The following is a 25,071-nucleotide window of genomic DNA, read 5'->3' as shown; positions in this document are numbered from 1 at the left end:
GCCAGCCCTACTCGCAGCAGAGCTACTCCGGCTACTCGCAGTCCACAGACACCTCTGGATACGGCCAGAACAGCTACAGCTCGTCCTACAGCCAGACCCAGAGCAGTACGAGCCCCTCCTGCCCGAACCCCACCCCTCCCGGCGGGGATTTTGGGGGGGTTTCGCTCTTAATTCGTCATTTACGCCCCTCGCAGGTTACAACGCCCAGTCGGCCCCGCAGCCCTACGGCAGCGGGGGAGGGTACGGGACGGGGCAGAGCTCCTAGAGCTCCTACGGCCAGGCCTCGTCCTACCCGGGGTACTCCCAACCTCCTGCTGCCTCCTCGGCCTCTGGAAGGTGATTTGGGGTGAATTTTATTGGGGTTTTGGGGGTTTTTGGGGCTGTGGGACCGGACAGAGCTCCCAGAGCTCCTACGGACAGGCCTCGTCCTACCCAGGCTATTCCCAACCTCCTGCTGCCTCCTCGGCCTCTGGAAGGTGAATTGGGGGATTTTGGGGTGAATTATTGGGGTTTTGGGGGTGTTTTGGGGCTGTGGGATGGGGCAGAGCTCCTACGGCCAGGCCTCGTCCTACCCGGGTACTCCCAACCTCCTGCTGCCTCCTCGGCCTCTGGAAGGTGATTTGGGGGAATTGGGGGGTTTTGGGGGTGTTTAGGAGGTGTTTTGGGGCTGTGGGATGGGGCAGAGCTCCTACGGCCAGGCCTCGTCCTACCCGGGGTACTCCCAACCTCCTGCTGCCTCCTCGGCCTCTGGAAGGTGTTTTGGGGGGATTTTGGGGAGATTTTGGGGGGGTTGTGAGGTTTTAGGGGGATTCTGAAGGGGTTTGAGGGGTTATAGGGTTGTTTCGGGGCTGTGGGACAAGGCAGAGCTCCCATGGCCATGCCTTGTCCTACCTCGGTATTCCCACCCTCCTCAGCCTCCAGAAGGTGGGATTGTTGCGCTTTCTGTGCTAATTATCCACTAATTAACAACATTTACGGCTTTTAACCGATAACTGAGGGATTTTGGGGGCGAAAGGGATGTTTTTGGTGCTGATCTCGGGGTTTTTTTCCCCAGCTATGGCAGCAGCTCCGGGAGCTCGAGCTACGGGCAGCCCCCGAGCGGGGGGTACAGCCAACAGCAGAGCTACAGCGGGGGCCAGCAGAGCTACAGCCAACAGTCGTCCTACAACCCCCCTCCCAGCTACAGCCAGCAGGGCCAGTACAGCTCCGGGGCCTGTGAGTGATTCTGGGGTCGTTTTGGGGGATTTGGGGTCATTTTGGGGGATTTGAGGTCATTCTGGGGGGTTTGGGGTTTGAAAGAGGGGGTACAGTCGACAGGAACAGTCGTCCTACAACCCCCCTCCCAGCTCCAGCCAGCAGGGCCAGTACAGCCCTGGGGCCTGTGAGTGATTCTGGGGGGATTTGGGATCATTTCAGGGGATTTGGGGTCATTTTGGGGGATTTGGGGTCATTTTGGGGGATTTGGGGTCATTTTGTGGGGTTTGGGGTCTGTAACATAGAAGGAACAGTCGACAGGAACAGTCGTCCTACAGCCCCCCTCCCAGCTACAGCCAGCAGGGCCAGCACAGCTCTGGGGGGGTGGGAGTGATTTTGGGGTGAAATCAGGCAGTTTAGGGACACAATTGGCCGAGTTCAATGCCCCACTTTGGGCTGAAATCCCCCTGATTTGGGTGCAAACTGCTGAATTTTGGGTTCTGAGCCGTCTCTCCCTCCCGCAGCCGACTCGGACGGGCAGGAGCAGCCGGTGCTGACTGCGGGTTTGGGGTGAAATCAGGCAGTTTAAGGACAGAGTTGGCTGCGTTCAGTGCCCTGATTTGGGTGAAATCTGTTGAATTTTGGGTTCTAACCCATTTTTTTCCCCACAGCTAACTCGTATGGGCAGGACCCCCCCTCCATGAGCTCGGGGGGGTCCCAGGAGCCGGGGGGGCTGCGGTTGCTGGGTGGGTTTGGGGTGAAATCAGGCAGTTTAAGGACAGAGTTGGCTGGGCTCGGTGCCCCGATTTGGGTGAAAATCCCCCAATTTTGGGTTTCTAACCCATTTTTTTTCCCCACAGCCAATTCCTATGGGCAGGACCCCCCGTCCATGAGCTCGAGGGTCCCAGGAGCCGAGGGAGCTGCGGTTGCTGGGTGGGTTTGGGGTGAAATCAGGCAGTTTAAGGACAGAGTTGGCTGGGCTCGGTGCCCCGATTTGGGTGAAAATCCCCCAATTTCGGGTTCTAACCCATTTTTTTTCCCCACAGCCAATTCCTATGGGCAGGACCCTCCCTCCATGAGCTCGGGGGGGTCCCAGGAGCCGGGGGGGCTGCGGTTGCTGGGTGGGTTTGGGGTGAAATCAGGCAGTTTAAGGACAGAGTTGGTTGCGTTCAGTGCCCCGATTTGGGTGAAATCTGTTGAATTTTGGGGTTCTAACCCATTTTTCTCCCCCACAGCCAATTCCTATGGGCAGGACCCCCCGTCCATGAGCTCTGGGGGGGTACCAGGAGCCGGGGGGGCTGCGGTTGCTGGGTGGGTTTGGGGTGAAATGAGGCAGTTTAAGGGCAGAGTTGGCCGTGTTCAGTGCCCTGATTTGGGTGAAAATCCCCCAATTTTGGGTTCTAACCCATTTTTTTCCCCACAGCCAATTCCTATGGGCAGGACCCCCCGTCCATGAGCTCTGGGGGGGTACCAGGAGCCGGGGGGGCTGCGGTTGCTGGGTGGGTTTGGGGTGAAATCAGGCAGTTTAAGGACAGATTTGGCTGCGTTCAGTGCCCCGATTTGGGTGAAAATCCCCCAATTTTGGGTTCTAACAGGTTTCTCTCCCCCACAGCCAATTCCTATGGGCAGGACCCCCCGTCCATGAGCTCGGGGGGGTCCCAGGAGCCGGGGGGGCTGCGGTTGCTGGGTGGGTTTGGGGTGAAATGAGGCAGTTTAAGGACAGAGTTGGCCGTGTTCAGTGCCCCGATTTGGGTGAAAATCCCCCAATTTTGGGTTCTAACCCATTTTTTTTCCCCACAGCCAATTCCTATGGGCAGGACCCCCCCGTCCATGAGCTCGGGGGGGTACCAGGAGCCGGGGGGGCTGCGGTTGCTGGGCGGGTTTGGGGTGAAATCAGGCAGTTTAAGGACAGAGTTGGTTGCGTTCAGTGCCCCGATTTGGGTGAAATCTGTTGAATTTTGGGTTTCTAACAGATTTTTGTTCCCCACAACCAATTCCTATGGGCAGGACCCCCCTCCATGAGCTCGGGGGGGTCCCAGGAGCCGGGGGGGCTGCGGTTGCTGGGCGGGTTTGGGGTGAAATCAGGCAGTTTAAGGACAGAGTTGGTTGCGTTCCGTGCCCCGATTTGGGTGAAATGTGTTGAATTTTGGGTTTCTAACCCATTTTTTTTTTCCACAGCCAATTCCTATGGGCAGGACCCCCCGTCCATGAGCTCGGGGGGGTCCCAGGAGCCGGGGGGGCTGCGGTTGCTGGGTGGGTTTGGGGTGAAATCAGGGGGTTTGGTGACACAATTGACCATGTTCAGTGCCCTGATTTGGGTGAAAATCCCCCAATTTTGGGTTTCTAACCCATTTTTTTTCCCCACAGCCAATTCCTATGGGCAGGACCCCCCGTCCATGAGCTCTGGGGGGTACCAGGAGCCGGGGGGCTACGGCCCCGGGGCGCAGCCCGAGCGCAGCGGCCGCGGCAGGGGCGGATACGGCCGGGGGGGCGGCTACGACCGCGGGGGCCGCGGGAGCCGCGGGGGCCGCGGAGCCAACATGGGGTAGGTACCGGGACCCCCCACCCAAAAACGGGCGGGGGGGACCCCAAAATTACCCCGGGGCGGGGGAGGGGGGGGCTGAGAGTGAAACCCCCCCGAAAAAACGGGGTGAAAAGAGCCCCAAATTGGGGTCGGGGGTGAGGAGATGGGCGGGGTGAGGAGGAAAAAGGGGTTGAGGGGGAAGGAAAAGGAGGTTTTTTGGGGAAAAAAGGAGTTTTTTTGGGGAAAAAAGGAGTTTCTTGGGGAAAAAAGGAGTTTTTTGGGGGAAAAATGAAACCCCCAAGGTGGGGTTTGGAAGAGGAAGGTTTGAAGAAAAATGGAGTTTTTTTGGGATAAAAATGTGGGGTTTAGGTAAAAAAAAGGTTTGGGTGAAGGAAAAAATGAAGTGGTTTTTGGGTAAAAATGTGGGGTTTAGGTTAAAAAAAAGGGGTGAGGGGAAAAATGAAGTGGTTTTTGGGTAAAAATGTGGGGTTTAGGTAAAAAAAAAAGGGTTTGGGTGAAGGAAAAAATGAAGTGGTTTTTGGGTAAAAAAAGTGGTTTTTGGGTAAAAGGAAAAAGAACTTGGGTTAAAAAAAAAAATCAAAAAAATAACCCGAAGGTGGTTTTAGGGTAAAAAGAAAAGGGTTTTGGATGAGGAAAAAGATAAAGAGGTTTTTGGACAAAAAGAGGTTTTTAGGTTAAAAAAATGTAGGGTTTGGGTAAAGGGAAAAAAAAAATATTTTTGAGTGAAAAGAAATGTTTTTTGGGGAAAGGAAATGGTTTTGACCTAAAAAAATACGAGGTGGTTTTTGAGTAAAAAAAAAGATTTTTGGGTAAGGAAAATGGGTTTTGGGTAAGAGTGATTTTTGGGTAAAGAAAAATGGTTTTTAGGTAAAAAAAAGGATGGTTTTTGGGTAAAGAAAGTGGTGTTTAGATAAAAAAACCAACTGGTTTTTGGGTAAAACGAAGGTGAATTATGGGTAAAAAATGGTTTTTAGGTAAAAAAATCGGGTGTTTTTTGAGTAAAGGAAAATGGTTTTTAAGTAAAAAGGTGGTTTCTGGGTTAAAAAGAACATTTCGAGTAAAAAGTTGTTTCGGTTTAAAAAATAAGTGGGTTTTGGGTAAAGAAAAAAGTAGAACAAAGTGATGATTTTGGGGTAAAAACTGGTTTTTAGGTAAAAGAACACGGTGGCTATGAGGTAAAAAAAAGGTGGTTTATGGGTGAAAAAAACCATGATTTTTAGGTTAAAAAATGGTTTTGGGTTAAAAAAAAAAGTATTTGGGTTAAAAATAAAAAGAAATGGTATTTGGGTGAAAAAAGGAACACCCTGATTTTTAGGTAAAAAAAAAAAAGGTATTTGGTTAAAAAAAAGGTGATTTTAGGTAAAAAAAAAAAAGCAGAAACGATTCAGTGATTGAAGGGATAAAATGATTGAAAGTAGATGATGGAAAATAAAGGTTATGAAGGAGTAAACGAAGGATTAAAGAGGATTAAAGTGATTTTTAAAGGGTTTAAAAAAGAAGGTGCAGCCTCTGGTCCCGGCCTTGAATGGAAAATAAAAAAAGGCAAAAAAAAAATCCCCCAAAAATGAGGGGAAAAAAGGTGCTTTTTGAGGTCACTGCAGAAAGAAAAAAAAAAACCCCCCTGAATAAAAAAAAATTGGGTTCGGTCGTTTTTGGGGGAAAAAAGCGCCGGTTTGGGCAACTTTTGAGTCGCTGGAGAAACAAAAATGGTCGAGAAGGTCCCGAGAAAGGGCCTTGAAAATGAGGTTAAAAATGGTTTATTGGTTAAAAAAAAAAGCGAAATGTCGGTTTGGGGTTGTGTTTGTGCCTCCCCCCCCCCGAGAGGTTGGAATTTTGGGGGGAAAAAGCGGCTTTTTGGGGTCACTGGGAAGGTGAGTATTGGAGGGAGGGGGAGGGGAGGGGGCGGTGATGGAAATTTTGGGGGGGTTTTGTTTTGTGCTTTTTTAACGAACTCTGCCTTTTGTGCTGCAGGTGTTGACCCAAAAAAAAAACCCAAAAAAACCCCAAAACAAACAAAAAAAAAGATTTTGGCGAACCCGCCGCTCTTTTTTGGGTTAAAAAAAGGCAGAAAAAGGGGTGGAAAAACACCCAAAAGTGGCAAAAAAAAAAAAAAAAAAAGGACAAAAAAAAAAAGCTGGAGGAACAGGAGGGGGGGGAGGGGCAGCTCAGAGCGACATCACCCCCCCCCAAAAAATAAAAACAAACCCAAAATTAAAGTTTTTTAGCGGATTTTGAGCCCCCCCCTCTTCCTGCCGGAGTCGAGAGGAAAACGTCGCCGTCGGATCACGACCCCAAACCCCTCCCCCCCCAAAAAAAACACCCTCGAGGAGGAGGAAAAAATTCTCCAAAACTTGAATTTTTATTTTTTTTTTTTTTTAGCCCAAAATGGTGATTTTTTTGTGTGTGTTCCCTTCCTTTTTTTTTTTTTTTAATTTTTTTTTTAATTTTTTTCCCAAACTCTCAAGCTTTTTTTTAGGCAGGGGCTCCAAAAAAAAAAAAAAAAAAAAAACCTGATTTATCTTCTAATTTATCTCCTCAGCGGTGGTGAGCGTGGTGGCTTCAATAAATTCGGTGGTAAGTCCCAAGAGTTCAGCAAAAAACACCAAAAAAATGAAAAAAAAAACATTAAAAAGAGCCAGGAAATGCTGTGTTTTTAACCAGTTTTTCTTTGCAACAGCCTCGGGCCGGGAGCGCTTCTAGTTTGGTTGTTTTTTGGGGTGAAAAACCCTCAAAACGGAGCTGGAGCGGAACGGTGGTTTTTGTTATTTTGGTTGGTGTTTGTGAGGGGTTAAAAAAAATATAGGGAAAATACAAAAAAAAAAAAAAACTAAAAAAAAAAAAGGAGGTAAAATTCAAGTTTAAGAAAAAAAAAAATTAATAATCAGAAGTTGGAATGGTTTGGTGAAAAAAAAAAAAGTGGTTTTTAGGGCGGGTGAATGGAAAAAAAAAAAAAGGTGGTTTTTGGTTTAAAAAAATGACATTAAAAAAAAAAAACCTGCATGTGGTGGAAAAATCGAAAAAGAAAAGGTTTTGGTGCTAAAAAAAACGGTTTTTTTGGGGGATAAAATGAAAAAACAAAACCCCCAGGATGAAGTTTTGGGGTTGTTTGTGGTGCCGGTGACCTTGAGGAGGCGAAAAACGGTGAAATTCGGGCGGTTTTGACCCAAAAAACGGTGAAATTCGGGCGGTTTTGACTTTAAAATGGTGAATTTAGGGCGGTTTTGACCTGAAAATGGTGAATTTAGGGCGGTTTTGACCTGAAAATGGTGAATTTGGGGCGGTTTTGGCCCAAAAAGGGGGGCACCCAGGAGGTGTTGGCGCTGCAGTGGACCCGAAGCACCCGGGAGTGGTGGTTTTTGATGGGTTTTTTTCCCAAATCCCAGAGGTTTCAGCCTGTTTTTTTTTTTGGTAGAGGAGAAGTCGCTGGTGATGGTTTAAAAAAAAGGGAAAAAAAATAAAAATGTGGTTGAAAGGAATTTGAGGAGAAAAAGGGTGAAAAAAGGGGGCTGGAGGAGCCGCGGCCCCCTCAGGTTTTTTGGGGGATGGGAATTTCTGGATCCTCCTGAGGGGGGAAAAATGGAAAAAGAGCTTAAAAAAATGAGTGGTTTTGGGCAAAACGAGGGGTTTGAGCCCAAAATGCAAGGTTGGACCCCAAAGGAAGGGGTTTGAGCCCAAAAAAAGGGGTTTTGAGGCCAAAATGGAGGGGTTTGACCCCAAATTGGAGGGGTTTGACCCCAAAATGGAGGGGTTTGAGCCCAAAAATGAGGGGCTTTGACCCCCAAAGAAAAAGGGGGGGGTGTTGACCCCAAAATGTGGTGTTTTAACCCCAAATTTTGGGGTTCTGACTTCAAAATAGGGGGGGTTGATCCCAAAAACTGGGGGTTGTGACCCCAAAAATGAGGGGGGTTGGTCCAGAGCTGGGGTGGTTTGACCCCAAAATAAGAGGTTTGACCCCAAAATACGAGGCTTTGACCCTAAAATAAAGGGGGTTGACCCCAAAATGGGGCATTTTGACCCCAAAATATGAGGTTTTGACCCTAAAATACAAGGTTTGACCCCAAAATAAGGGGTTTTGACCCCAAAATAAGAGGTTTTGACCCTAAAATAAAGGGGTTTTGACCCCAAAATATGAGGTTTTGACCCTAAAATAAAGGAGTTTTGACCCCAAAATAAGAGGTTTTGACCCTAAAATACGAGGTTTGAGCCCAAAATACGAGGCTTTGACCCTAAAATAAAGGGGGTTGACCCCAAAATGGGGCATTTTGACCCCAAAATACGAGGTTTGACCCCAAAATATGAGGCTTTGACCCTAAAATACAAGGTTTGACCCCAAAATGAAGGGGTTTTGACCCCAAAATGGGGTGGTTTGACCCCAAAATGGAGGGTTCTGACCCCAAAACGGGGCTGGGGAAGGAGGGGGAGGGGTGGAACAAAAAAAAAAAAAGGTGTTTTCTGCCCAATTTGTCCCAATCTGGGTGGGGTCGATTGTGGGTGGGGTTTGTGTTGACCACGCCCCTTTCTGCCCCCTCATTAACATAATTAATTGTTTTTGCATGTGCTGAAAGGCCCCCGGGACCAGGGACCTCGGCACGACCCCGGTAATTAAGGGGGTAATTAGGGGCTAATTAAGGGGGTATGAGTGATTAATTAGGGGTTAATTAGAGGCAATTAAGAGAAGGGGTTATTGGGGGTTGATTAGGGCTTAATTGGGCTCGTGGGATTAATGAGGTTAATTAAAGATTTGTGGGTTAATTAAGGAGTTAAGGGGAATGTGGAGGTTAATTTTGAGTTAATTGGGATGATGATTTTGTGTTAAGAGATTAAAGATTTATTGGGTTATTAAAAAAAACTTATAAAAAAGTTATTGGTTAAGTTAATAACTTAGTTTTAATTAAGAGGTTAATAAGGATTAATTGGGTTAATTAGGCTGATAACTTAGTGCTTATTAAGGGATTAATAAGATTTTATTGGGTTATAAAATTTTATTGGCTAATTGGGTTAATAGCTTAATGTTAATTAATGGCTTAATGAGGATTAATTGGGCTGATAATTTGGTGTTAATTAAGAAGTTAATCAGGATTAATTGAACTGATTAATCGGTGTAAATTAAGGATTTATTAAGGGATTATTGGGGTGATAATTTAGTGTTAATTAAGGGGTTGTTAAGGATTAATTGGGCTGATAATTTAGTGTCAAGGGATTAGTGTGGATTAATTGAGCTGGAAATTTGGAGTTCATTTAAGGGTTATTAAGGATTAAGTGGGCTGATAACTCAGTGTTAATTATGAGGTTAATATGGATTAGTTGGCCTAATAATTTAGTATCAGTTAAAGGATTAATACAAATTAATTAATGAAGAGGAGGATTAAGTAGGGAAGTAATTAAACAAATTAACGATTAGAATAATGGGAGTAAATAAGGTGACGAGGGTGAGTAATTAAGGCTAAATAATTGGCATGAGAAAGGGGAGGGGTTGTGATGGGGTTGTACCCTTTGAGGGGGGGTTAATGATTTTAATTAATTAGTTAATCAGCATTGATTGATTAACCAGCATTAGTTAATTAGCGTTAATGAAGGTAATGTCCCCCCCGTCCAGGCGAGCAGGACAACTCGGACAACAACACGATCTTCGTGCAGGGGCTGGGCGAGAACGTCACCATCGAGTCCGTGGCTGATTACTTCAAACAGATCGGCATCATCAAGGTGCCCACGCGTGTGCTTGGCGTGTTCTGAGCCCTGGGGGGGTCACTGGGTGTGCTTGGCGTGTTCTGAGCCCTGGGGGGGTCACTGGGTGTGCTTGGTGTGTCATCACCTGTGCTTGGCGTGTTCTGAGCCCTGGGGGGGTCACTGGGTGTGACTGATGTGTCATCACCTGTCCTTGGTGTGTTCTCACCTGTCCTTGGTGTGTCATCACCTGTGCTTGGCGTGTTCTGAGCCCTGGGGGTGCCACTGTGTGTGCTTGGTGTGTTCTGAGCCCTGGGGGGGTCACTGGGTGTGCTTGGCGTGTTCTGAGCCCTGGGGGGGTGTCACTGTGTGTGCTTGGCGTGTTCTGAGCCCTGGGGGGGTCACTGTGTGTGCTTGGTGTGTCCTCACCTGTGCTTGGTGTGTCATCACCTATCCTTGGCGTGTTCTGAGCCCTGGGGGGGTCACTGTGTGTCCTTGGTGTGTCATCACCTGTGCTTGGCGTGTTCTGAGCCCTGGGGGTGTCACTGTGTGTGCTTGGTGTGTTCTCATCTGTCCTTGGTGTGTCATCACCTGTGCTTGGCGTGTTCTGAGCCCTGGGGGTGTCACTGTGTGTGCTTGGCGTGTTCTGAGCCCTGGGGGTGTCACTGGGTGTGCTTGGTGTGTCATCACCTGTGCTTGGTGTGTCATCACCTGTGCTTGGTGTGTTCTGAGCCCTGGGGGGGTCACTGTGTGTGCTTGGTGTGTTCTGAGCCCTGGGGGGGTCACTGTGTGTGCTTGATGTGACATCACCTGTGCTTGGCGTGATCTGAGCCCTGGGGGGGTCACTGTGTGTGATTGATGTGTCATCACCTGTGCTTGGTGTGTCATCACCTGTGCTTGGCGTGTTCTGAGCCCTGGGGGTGTCACTGGGTGTGCTTGGTGTGTCATCACCTGTGCTTGGTGTGTCATCACCTGTGCTTGGCGTGTTCTGAGCCCTGGGGGGGTCACTGTGTGTGACTGATGTGTCATCACCTGTGCTTGGCGTGATCTGAGCCCTGGGGGGGTCACTGTGTGTGATTGATGTGTCATCACCTGTGCTTGGCGTGTCATCACCTGTGCTTGGCGTGTTCTGAGCCCTGGGGGGGTCACTGGGTGTCCTTGGTGTGTCATCACCTGTCATTGATGTGTTCTGAGCCCTGGGGGGGGGTCATTGTGTGTGATTGATGTGACATCACCTGTGCTTGGCGTGTTCTGAGCCCTGGGGGTGTCACTGGGTGTGCTTGGTGTGTCATCACCTGTGCTTGGTGTGTCATCACCTGTGCTTGGCGTGTTCTGAGCCCTGGGGGGGTCACTGGGTGTGATTGATGTGTCATCACCTGTGCTTGGCGTGTTCTGAGCCCTGGGGGGGTCACTGGGTGTGATTGATGTGTCATCACCTGTGCTTGGCGTGTTCTGAGCCCTGGGGGTGTCACTGGGTGTGCTTGGTGTGTCATCACCTGTCCTTGGTGTGTCATCACCTGTGCTTGGCGTGTTCTGAGCCCTGGGGGGGTCACTGTGTGTGCTTGGTGTGTCATCACCTGTGCTTGGTGTGTTCTCACCTGTGCTTGGTGTGTTCTCACCTGTGCTTGGTGTGTTCTCATCACCTGTGCTTGGTGTGTCATCACCTGTGCTTGGCGTGTTCTGAGCCCTGGGGGGGTCACTGGGTGTGCTTGGTGTGTCATCACCTGTGCTTGGCGTGTTCTGAGCCCTGGGGGTGTCACTGGGTGTGCTTGGTGTGTCATCACCTGTGCTTGGTGTGTCATCACCTGTGCTTGGCGTGTTCTGAGCCCTGGGGGGGTCACTGTGTGTGACTGATGTGTCATCACCTGTGCTTGGTGTGTTCTGAGCCCTGGGGGTGTCACTGTGTGTGACTGATGTGTCATCACCTGTGCTTGGCGTGTTCTGAGCCCTGGGGGGGTCACTGTGTGTGCTTGGTGTGTCATCACCTGTGCTTGGCGTGTTCTGAGCCCTGGGGGGGTCACTGTGTGTGCTTGGTGTGTCATCACACATGTGCTTGGCGTGTTCTGAGCCCTGGGGTGGTCACTGTGTGTGCTTGGTGTCATCACCTGTGCTTGGTGTGTCATCACCTGTGCTTGGCGTGTTCTGAGCCCTGGGGTGTCACTGTCACTGTGCTTGATGACATCACCTGTGCTTGGTCGTGATTCTGAGCCCTGGGGGGTCACTGTGTGTGATTGATGTGTCATCACCTGTGCTTGGCGTGTTCTGAGCCCTGGGGGGTCACTGTGTGATTGATGTGCATCACCTGTGCTTGAGTGTCATCACCTGTGCTTGGCGTGTTCTGAGCCCTGGGGGGGTCACTGTGTGTCCTTGGTGTGTCATCACCTGTGCTTGGCGTGTTCTGAGCCCTGGGGGTCACTGTGTCCTTGGTGTGTCATCACCTGTCATTGATGTGTTCTGAGCCCTGGAGTCATGTGTTGATGTGTCATCACCTGTGCTTGGCGTGTTCTGAGCCCTGGGGTGTCACTGGGTTCTTGTGTCATCACCTGTGCTTGGTGTGTCATCACCTGTGCTTGGCGTGTTCTGAGCCCTGGGGGTCACTGGGTGTTTGTGTGTGCTTGATGTGACATCACCTGTGCTTACGTGATCTGGAGCCCCCTGGGGGTGTCACTGGGTGTGCTTGATGTGTCATCACCTGTGGCTCACGTGGTTCTTGAGCCCCTGGGGTGTCACTGGGTGATTGCTTGTGTCATCACCTGTCCTTGGTGTGTCATCACCTGTGCTTGGCGTGTTCTGAGCCCTGGGGGGGTCACTGTGTGTGCTTGGTGTGTCATCACCTGTGCTTGGTGTGTCATCACCTGTCCTTGGCGTGTTCTGAGCCCTGGGGGGGTCACTGGGTGTCCTTGGTGTGTCATCACCTGTCATTGATGTGTTCTGAGCCCTGGGGGGGGGTCATTGTGTGTGATTGATGTGACATCACCTGTGCTTGGCGTGTTCTGAGCCCTGGGGGTGTCACTGTGTGTGCTTGGTGTGTTCTCATCTGTCCTTGGTGTGTCATCACCTGTGCTTGGCGTGTTCTGAGCCCTGGGGGGGTCACTGTGTGTGATTGATGTGTCATCACCTGTGCTTGGCGTGTTCTGAGCCCTGGGGGTGTCACTGGGTGTGCTTGGTGTGTCATCACCTGTGCTTGGCGTGTTCTGAGCCCTGGGGGTGTCACTGTGTGTGCTTGGTGTGTCATCACCTGTCCTTGGTGTGTCATCACCTGTGCTTGGTGTGTCATCACCTGTGCTTGGTGTGTCATCACCTGTCCTTGGTGTGTTCCTGTGGCCCTGGTGGTTTCTGAGTCCTTGGCGTGTCATCACGTGTGCTTGGTGTGTTCCTTGTGGCCTTGGTGTGTTCTGAGTCCTTGGGATGTCATCACATGTGCTTGGTGTGTCATCACCTGTCCTTGGCATGTTTGGAACCCTGGGGGGCTCACTGTGTGTGCTTGGTGTGTCATCACCTGTCCTTGGCGTGTTCTCACCTGTCCTTGGCGTGTTCTCACCTGTCCTTGGCGTGTTCTAACCTGTCCTTGGCGTGTTCCTGTGGCCCTGGTGGTTTCTGAGTCCTTGGCGTGTCATCACATGTGCTTACCATGTCATCACGTGTGCTTACCGTGTCATCACGTGTGCTTACCGTGTCATCACGTGTGCTTACCATGTCATCACGTGTGCTTACCGTGTCATCACGTGTGCTTACCATGTCATCACGTGTGCTTACCGTGTCATCACGTGTGCTTACCGTGTCATCACATGTGCTTACCATGTCATCACATGTGCTTTACATGTCATCACGTGTGCTTACCGTGTCATCACGTGTGCTTACCATGTCATCACGTGTGCTTACCGTGTCATCACGTGTGCTTACCGTGTCATCACGCAGCTTACCGTGTCATCACGCGTGCTTACCGTGCTCACGTGTCTATCACGCGTGCTTACCGTGTCATCACGTGCCGCACCGCTGTCATCACGCGTGCTTACTGCGGTCATCACGCGTGCCTACCGTGCACGCTCGCTCGCACGCCTCGTCCTCCTGGGCGCGTCACGTGTTGTTGACGTGTCATCACGTGTCCTTGACCCCCTCCCGTGTGTCCCTGCCCCCCCTGACCTTGGCATGACCCTGGCATGTCCTTGGCGTGTCCCTGGCGTGACCTTGGCGTGTTTTGCGTCGCAGACCAACAAGAAGACGGGGCAGCCGATGATCAACCTGTACACGGACCGCGAGACCGGCAAGCTCAAGGGCGAGGCCACCGTGTCCTTCGACGACCCGCCCTCGGCCAAGGCCGCCATCGACTGGTTCGACGGTGGGGAACCCAAAATCCGCCTTTTTGAACCCAAAATTCACCTTTTCCACCCCAAAAAACCCCTAAAACCGGCTTTGTTACCCAAAAAACCCCCAAAACCGCCCTCGGCCAAGGCCGCCATCGACTGGTTCGACGGTGGGGAACCCAAAATCCGCCTTTTTGAACCCAAAAATCGCCTTTTTGAACCCAAAAATCATTTTTTCTGCCCAAAAACCCCCCAAAACCGGCTTTGTTACCCAAAAAACCGCCCTCGGCCAAGGCCGCCATCGACTGGTTCGACGGTGGGGAACCCAAAATCCGCCTTTTTTAACCCAAAAATTGACTTCTGCACCCCAAAAACCCCTAAAACCGGCTTTGTTACCCAAAAAAACCCCAAAAACCGCCCTGGGCCAAGGCCGCCATCGACTGGTTTGATGGTGGGGAACCCAAAAATCACCTTTTGAACCCAAAATTGACTTCTTGCACCTCCAAAAACCCCCCAAAACCGGCTTTGTTACCCAAAAAACCGCCCTGGGCCAAGGCCGCCATCGACTGGTTTGATGGTGGGGAACCCAAAATCCGCCTTTTTGAACCCAAAATTCACCTTTTCCATCCCAAAAAACCCCCAAAACCACCCTAAGAAACCCCAAAAAACCCAAAAATTGGCTTTGTTACCCAAAAACCGCCCTCGGCCAAGGCCGCCATCGACTGGTTTGATGGTGGGGAACCCAAAATCCGCCTTTTTGAACCCAAAAATCGCCTTTTTCGCCCCCAAACCCCCCCAGAACCGCCTTTTTTAACCCCCAAAATCCTCTTTTCCACCTCCAAACCCCCTTTCCCCCTAAAAAAGCCCTTTTTCTCTAAAAACTCCCTTTTTCATTCCCCCAAAACCCTTTTCCTTCCCATTTCTCCCCCCAAAAACCCCTTTTTCCCCCCCAAACCCCTTTCAACCCCAAAACCCCCCTATTTTCCCTCAAAAAACCCCTCCTTTTTCCAACTCCCAAACCCCATTTATTCTCCCAAACCCTTTTCCTTCCATTTCCCCCAAAAAACATTTTCCCCCCAAAAACCCTTTTCCCCCAAAAACCCCATTTCCCCAAAATTACCCTTTTCCCCCAGAATTCCCATTTCCCCCAAAATTACCCTTTTCCCCCAAAATTCCCTTTCCCCCTAAAATTCTTTCCCCCCAAACTCCATTCCCAAAAACCCCATTTCCCAAAAACTTTTCCCTTCCAAAATTCCTTCCCCAAATTCCTTTTTCCCTCCCAGAAAACCTCCATTTCTCCCCCAAAACCCCATTTCCCCCAAACCCCTTTCAACCCCAAAACCCCTCTATTTTCCCTCAAAAAAACCCTCCTTTTTCCAACTCCCAAACCCCCGTTTATTTTCCCAAACCCTTTTCCTTCCATTTCCCCCAAAAAACATTTCCCCAAAAACCCATTTCCTCAAAAACCCCATTTCCCCAAAAATCTCCTTTTCCCCCAAAATTCCCCCAAAAATTTTCCCCCAAAATTCCCCTTATTTCCCCCAAAACCCCATTTCTCCCCAAAAACCCCTTTCCCCAAAAAACCCTTTCTCCCTCCAAAATTCCTCTTTCCCCAAAATCCCCTTTCCCCAAAATTCCTTTCCCCCAAAATTCCCCTTTTCCCCCAAAATCCTTCTTTCCCCAAAATCCCCTTTTCCCCCCAAAATCCCCTTTTCCCCCAAACTCCCTTTTTCCCCCAAAAAATTCCCTTGTTTCCCCCAAAATTCTCCTTTTCCCCCCAAAATTCCCCATTTTCCCCCAAAAATCTCCTTTTCCCCCCAAAATTCCCTTTTTCCCCAAAAACCCCTTTTCCCCCAAAAACCCCATTTCCCCCAAACCCCTTTCAACCCCAAAACCCCCTATTTTCCCTCAAAAACCCTCCTTTTTCCAACTCCCAAACCCCATTATTCTCCCAAACCCTTTCCTTCCCATTCCCAAAAACATTTTCCCCAAAACCCTTTTCCCCCAAAAACCCCATTTCCCCAAAATTACCTCTTTTCCCCCAGAATTCCATTTCCCCAAATTACCCTTTTCCCCCAAAATTCCCTTTTCCCCCAAAATTCCCCTTTTCCCCAAAACTCCTTCCCCAAAAACCCCATTTCCCAAAACTTTTTCCCCTTCCAAAATTCCCCTTCCCCCAAATTCCCTTTCCCCAGAAACCTCCATTTCTCCCCCAAAACCCCATTTCCCCAAACCCCTTTCCACCCCAAAACCCCTATTTCCCTCAAAACCCCCTTTTCCAACTCCCAAACCCCTGTTTATTCTCCCAAACCCTTTTTCCTTCCCATTTCCAAAAACATTTTCCCCAAAACCCTCTTTTCCCCCAAAAACCCCCATTTCCCCCCAAAATTACCCTTTCCCCAATTCCATTTCCCCCAAAATACCCTTTTCCCCCAAAATTCCCCTTTTCCCCCAAACCCCATTCTCCCCAAAACCCTTTCCCCCAAAAAACCCTTTCTCCTCCAAAATTCCCCTTTCCCCAAAATTCCCCTTTTCCCCCAAAATTCCCCTTTTCCCCCCAAAATTCCTTTTCCCCAAGATTCCTTTCCCCCAAAATTCCCCTTTCCCCAAAATTCCCTTTTCCCCCAAAATTCCCTTTTTCCCCCCAAAATTCTCCTTTTTCCCCAAATTCCCCTTTTCCCCCAAAATTCCTTTTCCCCCCAAAATTCCCTTTTCCCCAAAAACCTTTTCCCCCAAAACCCCATTTCCCCCAAACCCCTTTCAACCCCAAAACCCCTATTTTCCCTCAAAACCCCCTCCTTTTTCCAACTCCCAAACCCCCATTTATTCTCCCAAACCCTTTTCCTTCCCATTTCTCCCCTCAAAAAAAAAAACCATTTTCCCCAAAAAAAACCCCTTTCCCCCCCAAAAAACCCCTTTCCCCCAAAAAACCCTTCTCCTCCAAAATTCCTCTTTCCCCCAAAATTCCCTTTTCCCCTAAAATTCCCTTTTTCCCCAAAATTCCCTTTTCCCCCAAAATTCTCCTTTTTTCCCCAAAAAACCCTTTCTCCCCAAAATTCCCTTTCCCCTAAAATTCCCTTTTCCCCAAAATTCCCTTTTCCCCCAAAACCCCATTCCCCAAAAACCCCATTTCCCCAAAAACCCCATTTCCCCCAAAAACCCATTTTCCCCAAAAACTTTTTCCCCCTCCAAAATTTCCTTTTCCCCCAAAACCCCTTTTTCCCCACAACACCCCTTTTCCCCCCAAAAACCTTTTTCCTTCTCATTTCCCCGTTCTTTTCCAAAACCTTTTTTTTTCTTCCCTTACCCCCCTTTTTCCCCCACAAAAAAAAAACCTTTTCCTCCAAAACTTCTCATTCCCCCCCCCAAAAAAAACCCCTTTTTCCTTTCCCAACCTTTCCCCCCCCAAAAAACCCCTTTTTCTTTTCCCAACCTTCCTTCCCCAAAAACCCTTTTCTTTTCCAACCTTTCCTTCCCCAAAAACCCTTTCTTTTCCCAACCTTTCCTTCCCCAAAAAACCCTTTTCCTTCCCAACCTTTCCCCCAAAACCCTTTTTCCTTTCCTCACCTCTCTACCAAAAAAACCCTTTTCTTTTCCCAGCCTTTCTCTCCCCAAAAACCCCTTTTTCTTTTCCCAACCTTTCCCCAAAAAACCCCACCTGTTCCCCCCAAAAACCCTTTCTTCAACCTTTCTCTCCCAAAAACCCTTTTCCTTTCCCATTTCCCCCAAAAACCCTTTTTCTTTTCCCAACCTTCCCCTTCCCCAAAAAAAAACCCCTTTTTTTCCCCTCTAAAAAACCCCAATTACCCCCCCAAAAACCCCCCTTCCCCCTTTCCCAATTTTGGGTTAAATTCTGCTTAATTTGGGTGTTTTTTATATCCAGGCAAGGAGTTTTCGGGGAACCCCATCAAGGTTTCGTTCCCCCAAAAAACCTCCTTTTCCCCCAAAAAAATTTCCTTCCCATTTCCCCCCCAAAAAAACCCGCCTTGTCCCTCCCACCCTGCTATTTCCCCCAAAAAAACCTCTTTTTCCCTCAAAAAAGGTTCCTTTTCTTTCCCATTCCCCTCCCCAAAAAACCCTTTTCCCCCCACAAAAAAACCTTTTCCTCCAAAATTCCCTTTTCCCCCAAAAACCCTTTTCCCCAAAATTCCCTTTCCCAAAAACCCTTTTCCCCCAAAATTCCTTTTTCCCCCTAAAATTCCCTTTTCCCCCAAAACCCTTTCCCCCAAAATTCCTTTTCCCCTAAATTCCCTTTCCCAAAAACCCTTTCTCCCCAAACCCCTTTCAACCCCAAAACCCCTATTTTCCCTCAAAACCCCTCCTTTTTCCAACTCCCAAACCCCTGTTTATTTTCCCAAACCCTTTTCCTTCCCATTTCCCCAAAAACCCCTTTTCCCCCTCCAACCCCTCTTTTCCACCCCCACCCCCTTTTCTGCCCCAATCCCTCCTTTTCCACCCCAAAACCCCCTTTTTTCCCCACAACACCCCTTTTTCCCCCAAAAAAACCCTCTTCCCCCACAACTTCCCTTTTCCTTCCCATTTCCCTCCAAAAACCTCCTTTTCCCCCCCAAAAAAATTTCCTTCCCATTTCCCCCCAAAAAAAACCCCCTTGTCCCTCCCACCCTGCTATTTCCCCCAAAAAAACCTCTTTTCCCCTCAAAAAAGGTTCCTTTCTTTTCCCATTCCCCCAAAAACCCTTTTCCCTCCAAAAACCCCTTTTCCCCCAAAACCCCATTTCCCCCAAAAACTCCATTTCCCCAAAAACCCTTTCCTCCCCCAAAAAATCCCTTTCCCCCAAAATCCCCTTTTCCTCCTCGTTTCCCCCAGAACCTCCCATTTCCTCCCCAATCTCCCTTTTTTCCACCCCCAACCTTTTCCCCTTCCCCTCTCCCAATTTTGGGTTAAATTCTGCTTAATTTGGGTGGTTTTTATATCCAGGCAAGGAGTTTTGTGGGAACCCCATCAAGGTGTCGTTCCCCCAAAAAACCTCCTTTTCCCCCAAAAATTTCCTTCCCATTTCCCCCAAAACCCCCTTACCCCTCCCACCCCGCTATTTTCCAAAAAAAAGCTCTTTTTCCCCCAAAAAAAGTTCCTTTTCTTTCCCATTGCCCTCAAAAACCCTTTTCCCCCAAAATTCCCTTTTCCCCCAAAAATCCTCCTTTTCCTCTTCATTTCCCCAGAACCTCCCATTTCCTCCCCCAATCTCCTTTTTTTCCACCCTCAACCTTCTTCCCTTTTCCCCATTTTCCCTCTCCCAATTTTGGGTTAAATTCTGCTTAATTTGGGTGGTTTTTATATCCAGGGAAGGAGTTTTCGGGAACCCCATCAGGTGTCGTTCCCCAAAAACCTCCTTTTCCCCAAAAATTTCCTTCCCATTTCCCCCAAAACCCCCTTACCCTCCCACCCCGCTATTTTTCAAAAAAGCTCTTTTCCCCCAAAAAAGTTCCTTTTCTTTCCCATTCCCCCCAAAATTCCCCTTTCCCCCAAAAAATTCCCTTTTCCTCCCAAAAAAATTCCCTTTCCCCCAAAATCCCCTTTTCCTCCTCGTTTCCCCCCCAAAACCTCCCATTTCCTCCCCCAATCTCCCTTTTTTTCCACCCCCAACCTTTTTCCCCTTTTCCCCCCATTTTCCCCTCTCCCAATTTTGGGTTAAATTCTGCTTAATTTGGGTGTTTTTCATCTCCAGGGAAGGAGTTTTCGGGGAACCCCATCAAGGTTTCGTTCGCCACTCGCCGCGCCGACTTCACGCGGGGCGGGGGCGGCCGCGGGCGCGGCCGGGGGGGTGAGTGACCCCTCCCCCCTCAAAAAAAATCAACCTTTTGGCCCAAAATCGCTCTTTTTCACCCCAAAATTTGTGTTCTCCCCTCCCCCAGGGCCCATGGGACGAGGAGGATTCGGAGGAGGCAGCGGCGGCTCCGGAGGGGGAAGAGGGGGCTTCAACAGCGGGGGAGGGGGACAGCAAAGAGCCGGGGACTGGAAATGTCCCAACCCGTGAGTGATACTGGGGGAACTGGGAGGGACTGGGAGCACTGGGAGGGGATTGGGATGGGATTGGGATGGGATTGGAGGGGATTGGGAGCACTGGGAGGGACTGGGAGCACTGGGAGGGGGACAGCAAAGAGCAGGAGACTGGAAATGTCCCAACCCGTGAGTGAAACTGGGGGAACTGGGAGGGACTGGGAGGGACTGGGAGGGACTGGGAGCACTGGGAGGCACTGGGAGCACTGGGAGGGACTGGGATGGGATTGGGATGGGATTGGAGGGGATTGGGAGCACTGGGAGGGACTGGGAGCACTGGGAGGGGGACAGCAAAGAGCAGGAGACTGGAAATGTCCCAACCCGTGAGTGAAACTGGGGGAACTGGGAGGGACTGGGAGCGACTGGGAGGGACTGGGAGCACTGGGAGGCACTGGGAGCACTGGGAGGGGGACAGCAAAGAGCCGGGGACTGGAAATGTCCCAACCCGTGAGTGAAACTGGGAGCACTGGGAGGGACTGGGAGCACTGGGAGGGACTGGGAGCACTGGGAGGGGGACAGCAACGAGCAGGAGACTGGAAATGTCCCAACCCGTGAGTGAAACTGGGGGAACTGGGAGCACTGGGAGGGACTGGGAGGGACTGGGAGCACTGGGAGGGACTGGGAGCACTGGGAGGGGACAGCAAGAGCGGGAGACTGGAAATGTCCCAACCCGTGAGTGAAACTGGGGAACTGGGAGCACTGGGAGGGACTGGGAGCACTGGGAGGGGGACAGCAACGAGCAGGAGACTGGAAATGTCCCAGCCCGTGAGTGAAACTGGGGGAACTGGGAGGGACTGGGAGCACTGGGAGGGACTGGGAGCACTGGGAGGGACAGCAGCGAGCAGGAGACTGGAAATGTCCCAACCCGTGAGTGACACTGGGGGAACTGGGAGGGACTGGGAGGGGATTGGGATGGGATTGGGATGGGATTGGAGGGGATTGGGAGCACTGGGAGGGACTGGGAGGGACTGGGAGCACTGGGAGGGGACAGCAGCGAGCAGGAGACTGGAAGTGTCCCAGCCCGTGAGTGAGACTGGGAGCACTGGGAGGGACTGGGAGGGGATTGGTGGGCACTGGGATGGGATTGGAGGGGATTGGGAGCACTGGAAGGGACTGGGAGGGACTGGGAGCACTGGGAGGGACTGGGAGCACTGGGAGGGACTGGGAGCACTGGGAGGGGGACAGCAACGAGCAGGAGACTGGAATGTCCCAGACCCGTGAGTGACACTGGGAGCACTGGGAGGCACTGGGAGCACTGGGAGGGGACAGCAAGGAGCGGGAGACTGGAAATGTCCCAACCCGTGAGTGACACTGGGGGAACTGGGAGGGACTGGGAGGGACTGGGAGCACTGGGAGGGACTGGGAGCACTGGGAGGGGGACAGCAAAGAGCTGGAGACTGGAAATGTCCCAACCCGTGAGTGAAACTGGGAGCACTGGGAGGGACTGGGAGCACTGGGAGGGGGACAGCAACGAGCAGGGGACTGGAAATGTCCCAGCCCGTGAGTGAAACTGGGGGAACTGGGAGGGACTGGGAGCACTGGAAGGGACTGGGAGCACTGGGAGGGGACAGCAAGAGCAGGAGACTGGAAATGTCCCAACCCGTGAGTGAAACTGGGGGAACTGGGAGCACTGGGAGGGACTGGGAGCACTGGGAGGGGGACAGCAACGAGCAGGAGACTGGAAATGTCCCAACCCGTGAGTGAAACTGGGGGAACTGGGAGGGACTGGGAGCACTGGGAGGGACTGGGAGCACTGGGAGGGGGACAGCAACGAGCAGGAGACTGGAAATGTCCCAACCCGTGAGTGACACTGGGAGCACTGGGAGGGACTGGGAGCACTGGGAGGGGGACAGCAACGAGCAGGAGACTGGAAATGTCCCAACCCGTGAGTGATACTGGGGGAACTGGGAGGGACTGGGAGCACTGGGAGGGACTGGGAGCACTGGGAGGGGGACAGCAAAGAGCAGGAGACTGGAAATGTCCCAACCCGTGAGTGAAACTGGGGGAACTGGGAGGGACTGGGAGCACTGGGAGGGGGACAGCAAAGAGCGGGAGACTGGAAATGTCCCAACCCGTGAGTGACACTGGGGGAACTGGGAGGGACTGGGAGCACTGGGAGGGACAGCAACGAGCAGGAGACTGGAAATGTCCCAACCCGTGAGTGACACTGGGGGAACTGGGAGGGACTGGGAGGGGATTGGGATGGGATTGGGATGGGATTGGAGGGGATTGGGAGCACTGGGAGGGACTGGGAGCACTGGGAGGGGGACAGCAACGAGCAGGAGACTGGAAGTGTCCCAACCCGTGAGTGAAACTGGGAGCACTGGGAGGGACTGGGAGGGGATTGGTGGGCACTGGGATGGGATTGGAGGGGATTGGGAGCACTGGAAGGGACTGGGAGCACTGGGAGGGACTGGGAGCACTGGGAGGGGGACAGCAACGAGCCGGGGACTGGAAATGTCCCAACCCGTGAGTGAAACTGGGGGAACTGGGAGGGACTGGGAGCACTGGGAGGGACTGGGAGCACTGGGAGGGGGACAGCAACGAGCAGGAGACTGGAAATGTCCCAGCCCGTGAGTGAAACTGGGGAACTGGGAGGGACTGGGAGCACTGGGAGGGGACAGCAAAGAGCAGGGGACTGGAAATGTCCCAACCCGTGAGTGATACTGGGGGAACTGGGAGGGACTGGGAGCACTGGGAGGGGGACAGCAAAGAGCAGGGGACTGGAAATGTCCCAACCCGTGAGTGAAACTGGGGGAACTGGGAGGGACTGGGAGGGGATTGGGATGGGATTGGGATGGGATTGGAGGGGATTGGGAGCACTGGGAGGGACTGGGAGGGACTGGAGGGACTGGGAGCACTGGGAGGGGGACAGCAACGAGCAGGAGACTGGAAATGTCCCAACCCGTGAGTGCAACTGGGGGAACTGGGAGCACTGGGAGGGACTGGGAGGGACTGGGAGCACTGGGAGGGGATTGGGATGGGATTGGGATGGGATTGGAGGGGATTGGGAACACTGGAGGGACTGGGAGCACTGGGAGGGACTGGGAGCACTGGGAGGGGGACAGCAACGAGCCGGGGACTGGAAATGTCCCAACCCGTGAGTGAAACTGGGGGAACTGGGAGGGACTGGGAGCACTGGGAGGGACTGGGAGCACTGGGAGGGGGACAGCAAAGAGCGGGAGACTGGAAATGTCCCAACCCGTGAGTGAAACTGGGGGAACTGGGAGGGACTGGGAGCACTGGGAGGGGATTGGGATGGGATTGGGATGGGATTGGAGGGGATTGGGAGCACTGGGAGGGACTGGGAGCACTGGGAGGGGGACAGCAACGAGCAGGAGACTGGAAATGTCCCAACCCGTGAGTGAAACTGGGAGCACTGGGAGGGGATTGGGGGGCACTGGGAGGGACTGGGATGGGATTGGAGGGGATTGGGAGCACTGGGAGGGACTGGGAGGGACTGGGAGCACTGGGAGGGGGACAGCAAAGAGCCGGGGACTGGAAATGTCCCAACCCGTGAGTGAAACTGGGGGAACTGGGAGGGACTGGGAGCACTGGGAGGGACTGGGAGCACTGGGAGGGGGACAGCAAAGAGCAGGAGACTGGAAATGTCCCAACCCGTGAGTGAAACTGGGGGAACTGGGAGGGACTGGGAGCACTGGGAGGGACTGGGAGCACTGGGAGGGGGACAGCAAAGAGCGGGAGACTGGAAATGTCCCAACCCGTGAGTGAAACTGGGGGAACTGGGAGGGACTGGGAGCACTGGGAGGGGATTGGGATGGGATTGGGAGGGGATTGGGAGCACTGGGAGGGACTGGGAGGGACTGGGAGCACTGGGAGGGGGACAGCAAAGAGCAGGAGACAGGAAATGTCCCAACCCGTGAGTACAACTGGGGGAACTGGGAGCACTGGGAGGGACTGGGAGCACTGGGAGGGGGACAGCAGAGAGCCGGGGACTGGAAATGTCCCAACCCGTGAGTGAAACTGGGGGAACTGGGAGGGACTGGGAGCACTGGGAGGGGGACAGCAAAGAGCAGGAGACTGGAAATGTCCCAACCCGTGAGTGACACTGGGGCACTGGGAGGGGATTGGGATGGGATTGGAGGGGATTGGGAGCACTGGGAGGGACTGGGAGGGACTGGGAGCACTGGGAGGGGGACAGCAACGAGCAGGAGACTGGAAGTGTCCCAACCCGTGAGTGAAACTGGGAGCACTGGGGGTCACTGGAATGGACTGGGGGTCACTGGGATGGACTGGGAATGGGACTGGGGGTCACTGGGAAGGGACTGGGAGTCACTGGGAAGGGACTCAGGTTCACTGGGATGGACTGGGAGTGGAACTGAGGTTCACTGGGATGGACTGGGGGTCACTGGGATGGACTGGGAGTGGTCTGGGGGTCACTGGGAAGGGACTGGGGGTCACTGGGAGGGACTGGAGGTCACTGGGACAGACTGGGAGTGGGAGTGGGGGTCACTGGGATGGGACTGGGGGTCACTGGGATGGACTGGGAATGGGACTGAGGTTCACTGGGATGGAGTGGGGGTCACTGGGATGGACTGGGAATGGGACTGAGGTTCACTGGGATGGACTGGGGGTCACTGGGGTGGACTGGGGGTCACTGGGATGGACTGGGAATGGGACTGGGGGTCACTGGGATGGACTGGGAATAGGGCTGGGGATTACTGGGAGTGGACTGGGAGCAGACTGGTGGTCACTGGGATGCAGTGGGAGCGTACTGGGGGTCACTGGGATAGACTGGGGGTCACTGGGATGGACTGGGGGTGTACTTCGGGTCACTGGGACAGACTGGGATGGACTGCGGGTCACTGGGATGGACTGGGAATGGGACTGGGGGTCACTGGGATGGACTGGGAATAGGGCTGGGGATTACTGGGAGTGGACTGGGAGCAGACTGGTGGTCACTGGGATGGAGTGGGAGCGTACTGGGGGTCACTGGGATAGATTGGGAGCGTACTGGGGGGTCACCGGGTGGCGCTGTTGGGTGTGTCCGTTTTGACGTCGCGATGACGTCACCGATGACGTCACAATGACGTCACCCCGCGCAGGGCGTGCGAGAACATGAACTTCTCGTGGCGCAACGAGTGCAACCAGTGCAAGGCCCCCAAGCCCGAGGGGCCCCCCGGAGCCCCCCACATGGGCGGGGGGGGAGGGGCAAAGTACCCCGGAGGAGGCGGCAGAGGCGGCGGCAACCACATGGGTAAGGGGGGCTACCAAAAATGGGGAGGGGGCTACTGAATTGGGGAGGGGCTACTGAATTGGGAGGGGGCTACTGAATTGGGGAGGGGCAACCACGGGGGTGGGGGCTACTGAATTGGGGAGGGGCTA

General features: G+C 52.3%; 1 protein-coding gene and 1 long non-coding RNA gene across 2 annotated transcripts; one reads left to right on the top strand and one right to left on the bottom strand.

Moving 5' to 3' along the window:
* Positions 1–674: 674 nt before the first annotated feature.
* FUS (FUS RNA binding protein) lies at positions 675–24,981 on the top strand. The gene is made up of 10 exons (XM_050328035.1): positions 675–754; positions 1,055–1,215; positions 3,562–3,739; positions 6,279–6,313; positions 8,305–8,337; positions 9,336–9,442; positions 13,613–13,742; positions 19,394–19,489; positions 19,581–19,698; positions 24,792–24,981. Exons 1-10 carry the CDS (start codon positions 675–677, stop codon positions 24,979–24,981), a joined length of 1,128 nt encoding a protein of 375 aa, XP_050183992.1.
* On the bottom strand, positions 9,606–11,072 carry LOC126646595 (uncharacterized). Its single transcript, XR_007630333.1, has 3 exons — positions 11,002–11,072; positions 10,094–10,114; positions 9,606–9,653 (listed from the first exon to the last, which is right to left on the bottom strand). It is a non-coding gene; the product is annotated as an uncharacterized LOC126646595 (long non-coding RNA).
* Positions 24,982–25,071: the final 90 nt, after the last annotated feature.

The sequence above is a fragment of the Myiozetetes cayanensis genome, unplaced genomic scaffold, assembly GCF_022539395.1.
Source record: "Myiozetetes cayanensis isolate MyiCay16 unplaced genomic scaffold, myiCay2020 scf358, whole genome shotgun sequence".
NCBI lineage: Eukaryota > Metazoa > Chordata > Aves > Passeriformes > Tyrannidae > Myiozetetes > Myiozetetes cayanensis.
Note: the sequence above shows the minus strand (reverse complement) of the source record. Positions and strands in the feature narration are given on the sequence as shown.

Coding starts and splice junctions, on each gene's coding strand:
- FUS (XM_050328035.1), top strand. CDS start 675: ATGGGGCAGAGCTCCTACGGCCAGGCCTCGTCCTACCCGGGGTACTCC. Junction 8,338..9,335: donor GGGACCTCGGCACGACCCCG/GTAATTAAGGGG, acceptor CCCCCCGTCCAG/GCGAGCAGGACAACTCGGAC. Junction 19,490..19,580: donor CCGCGGGCGCGGCCGGGGGG/GTGAGTGACCCC, acceptor CCCCTCCCCCAG/GGCCCATGGGACGAGGAGGA.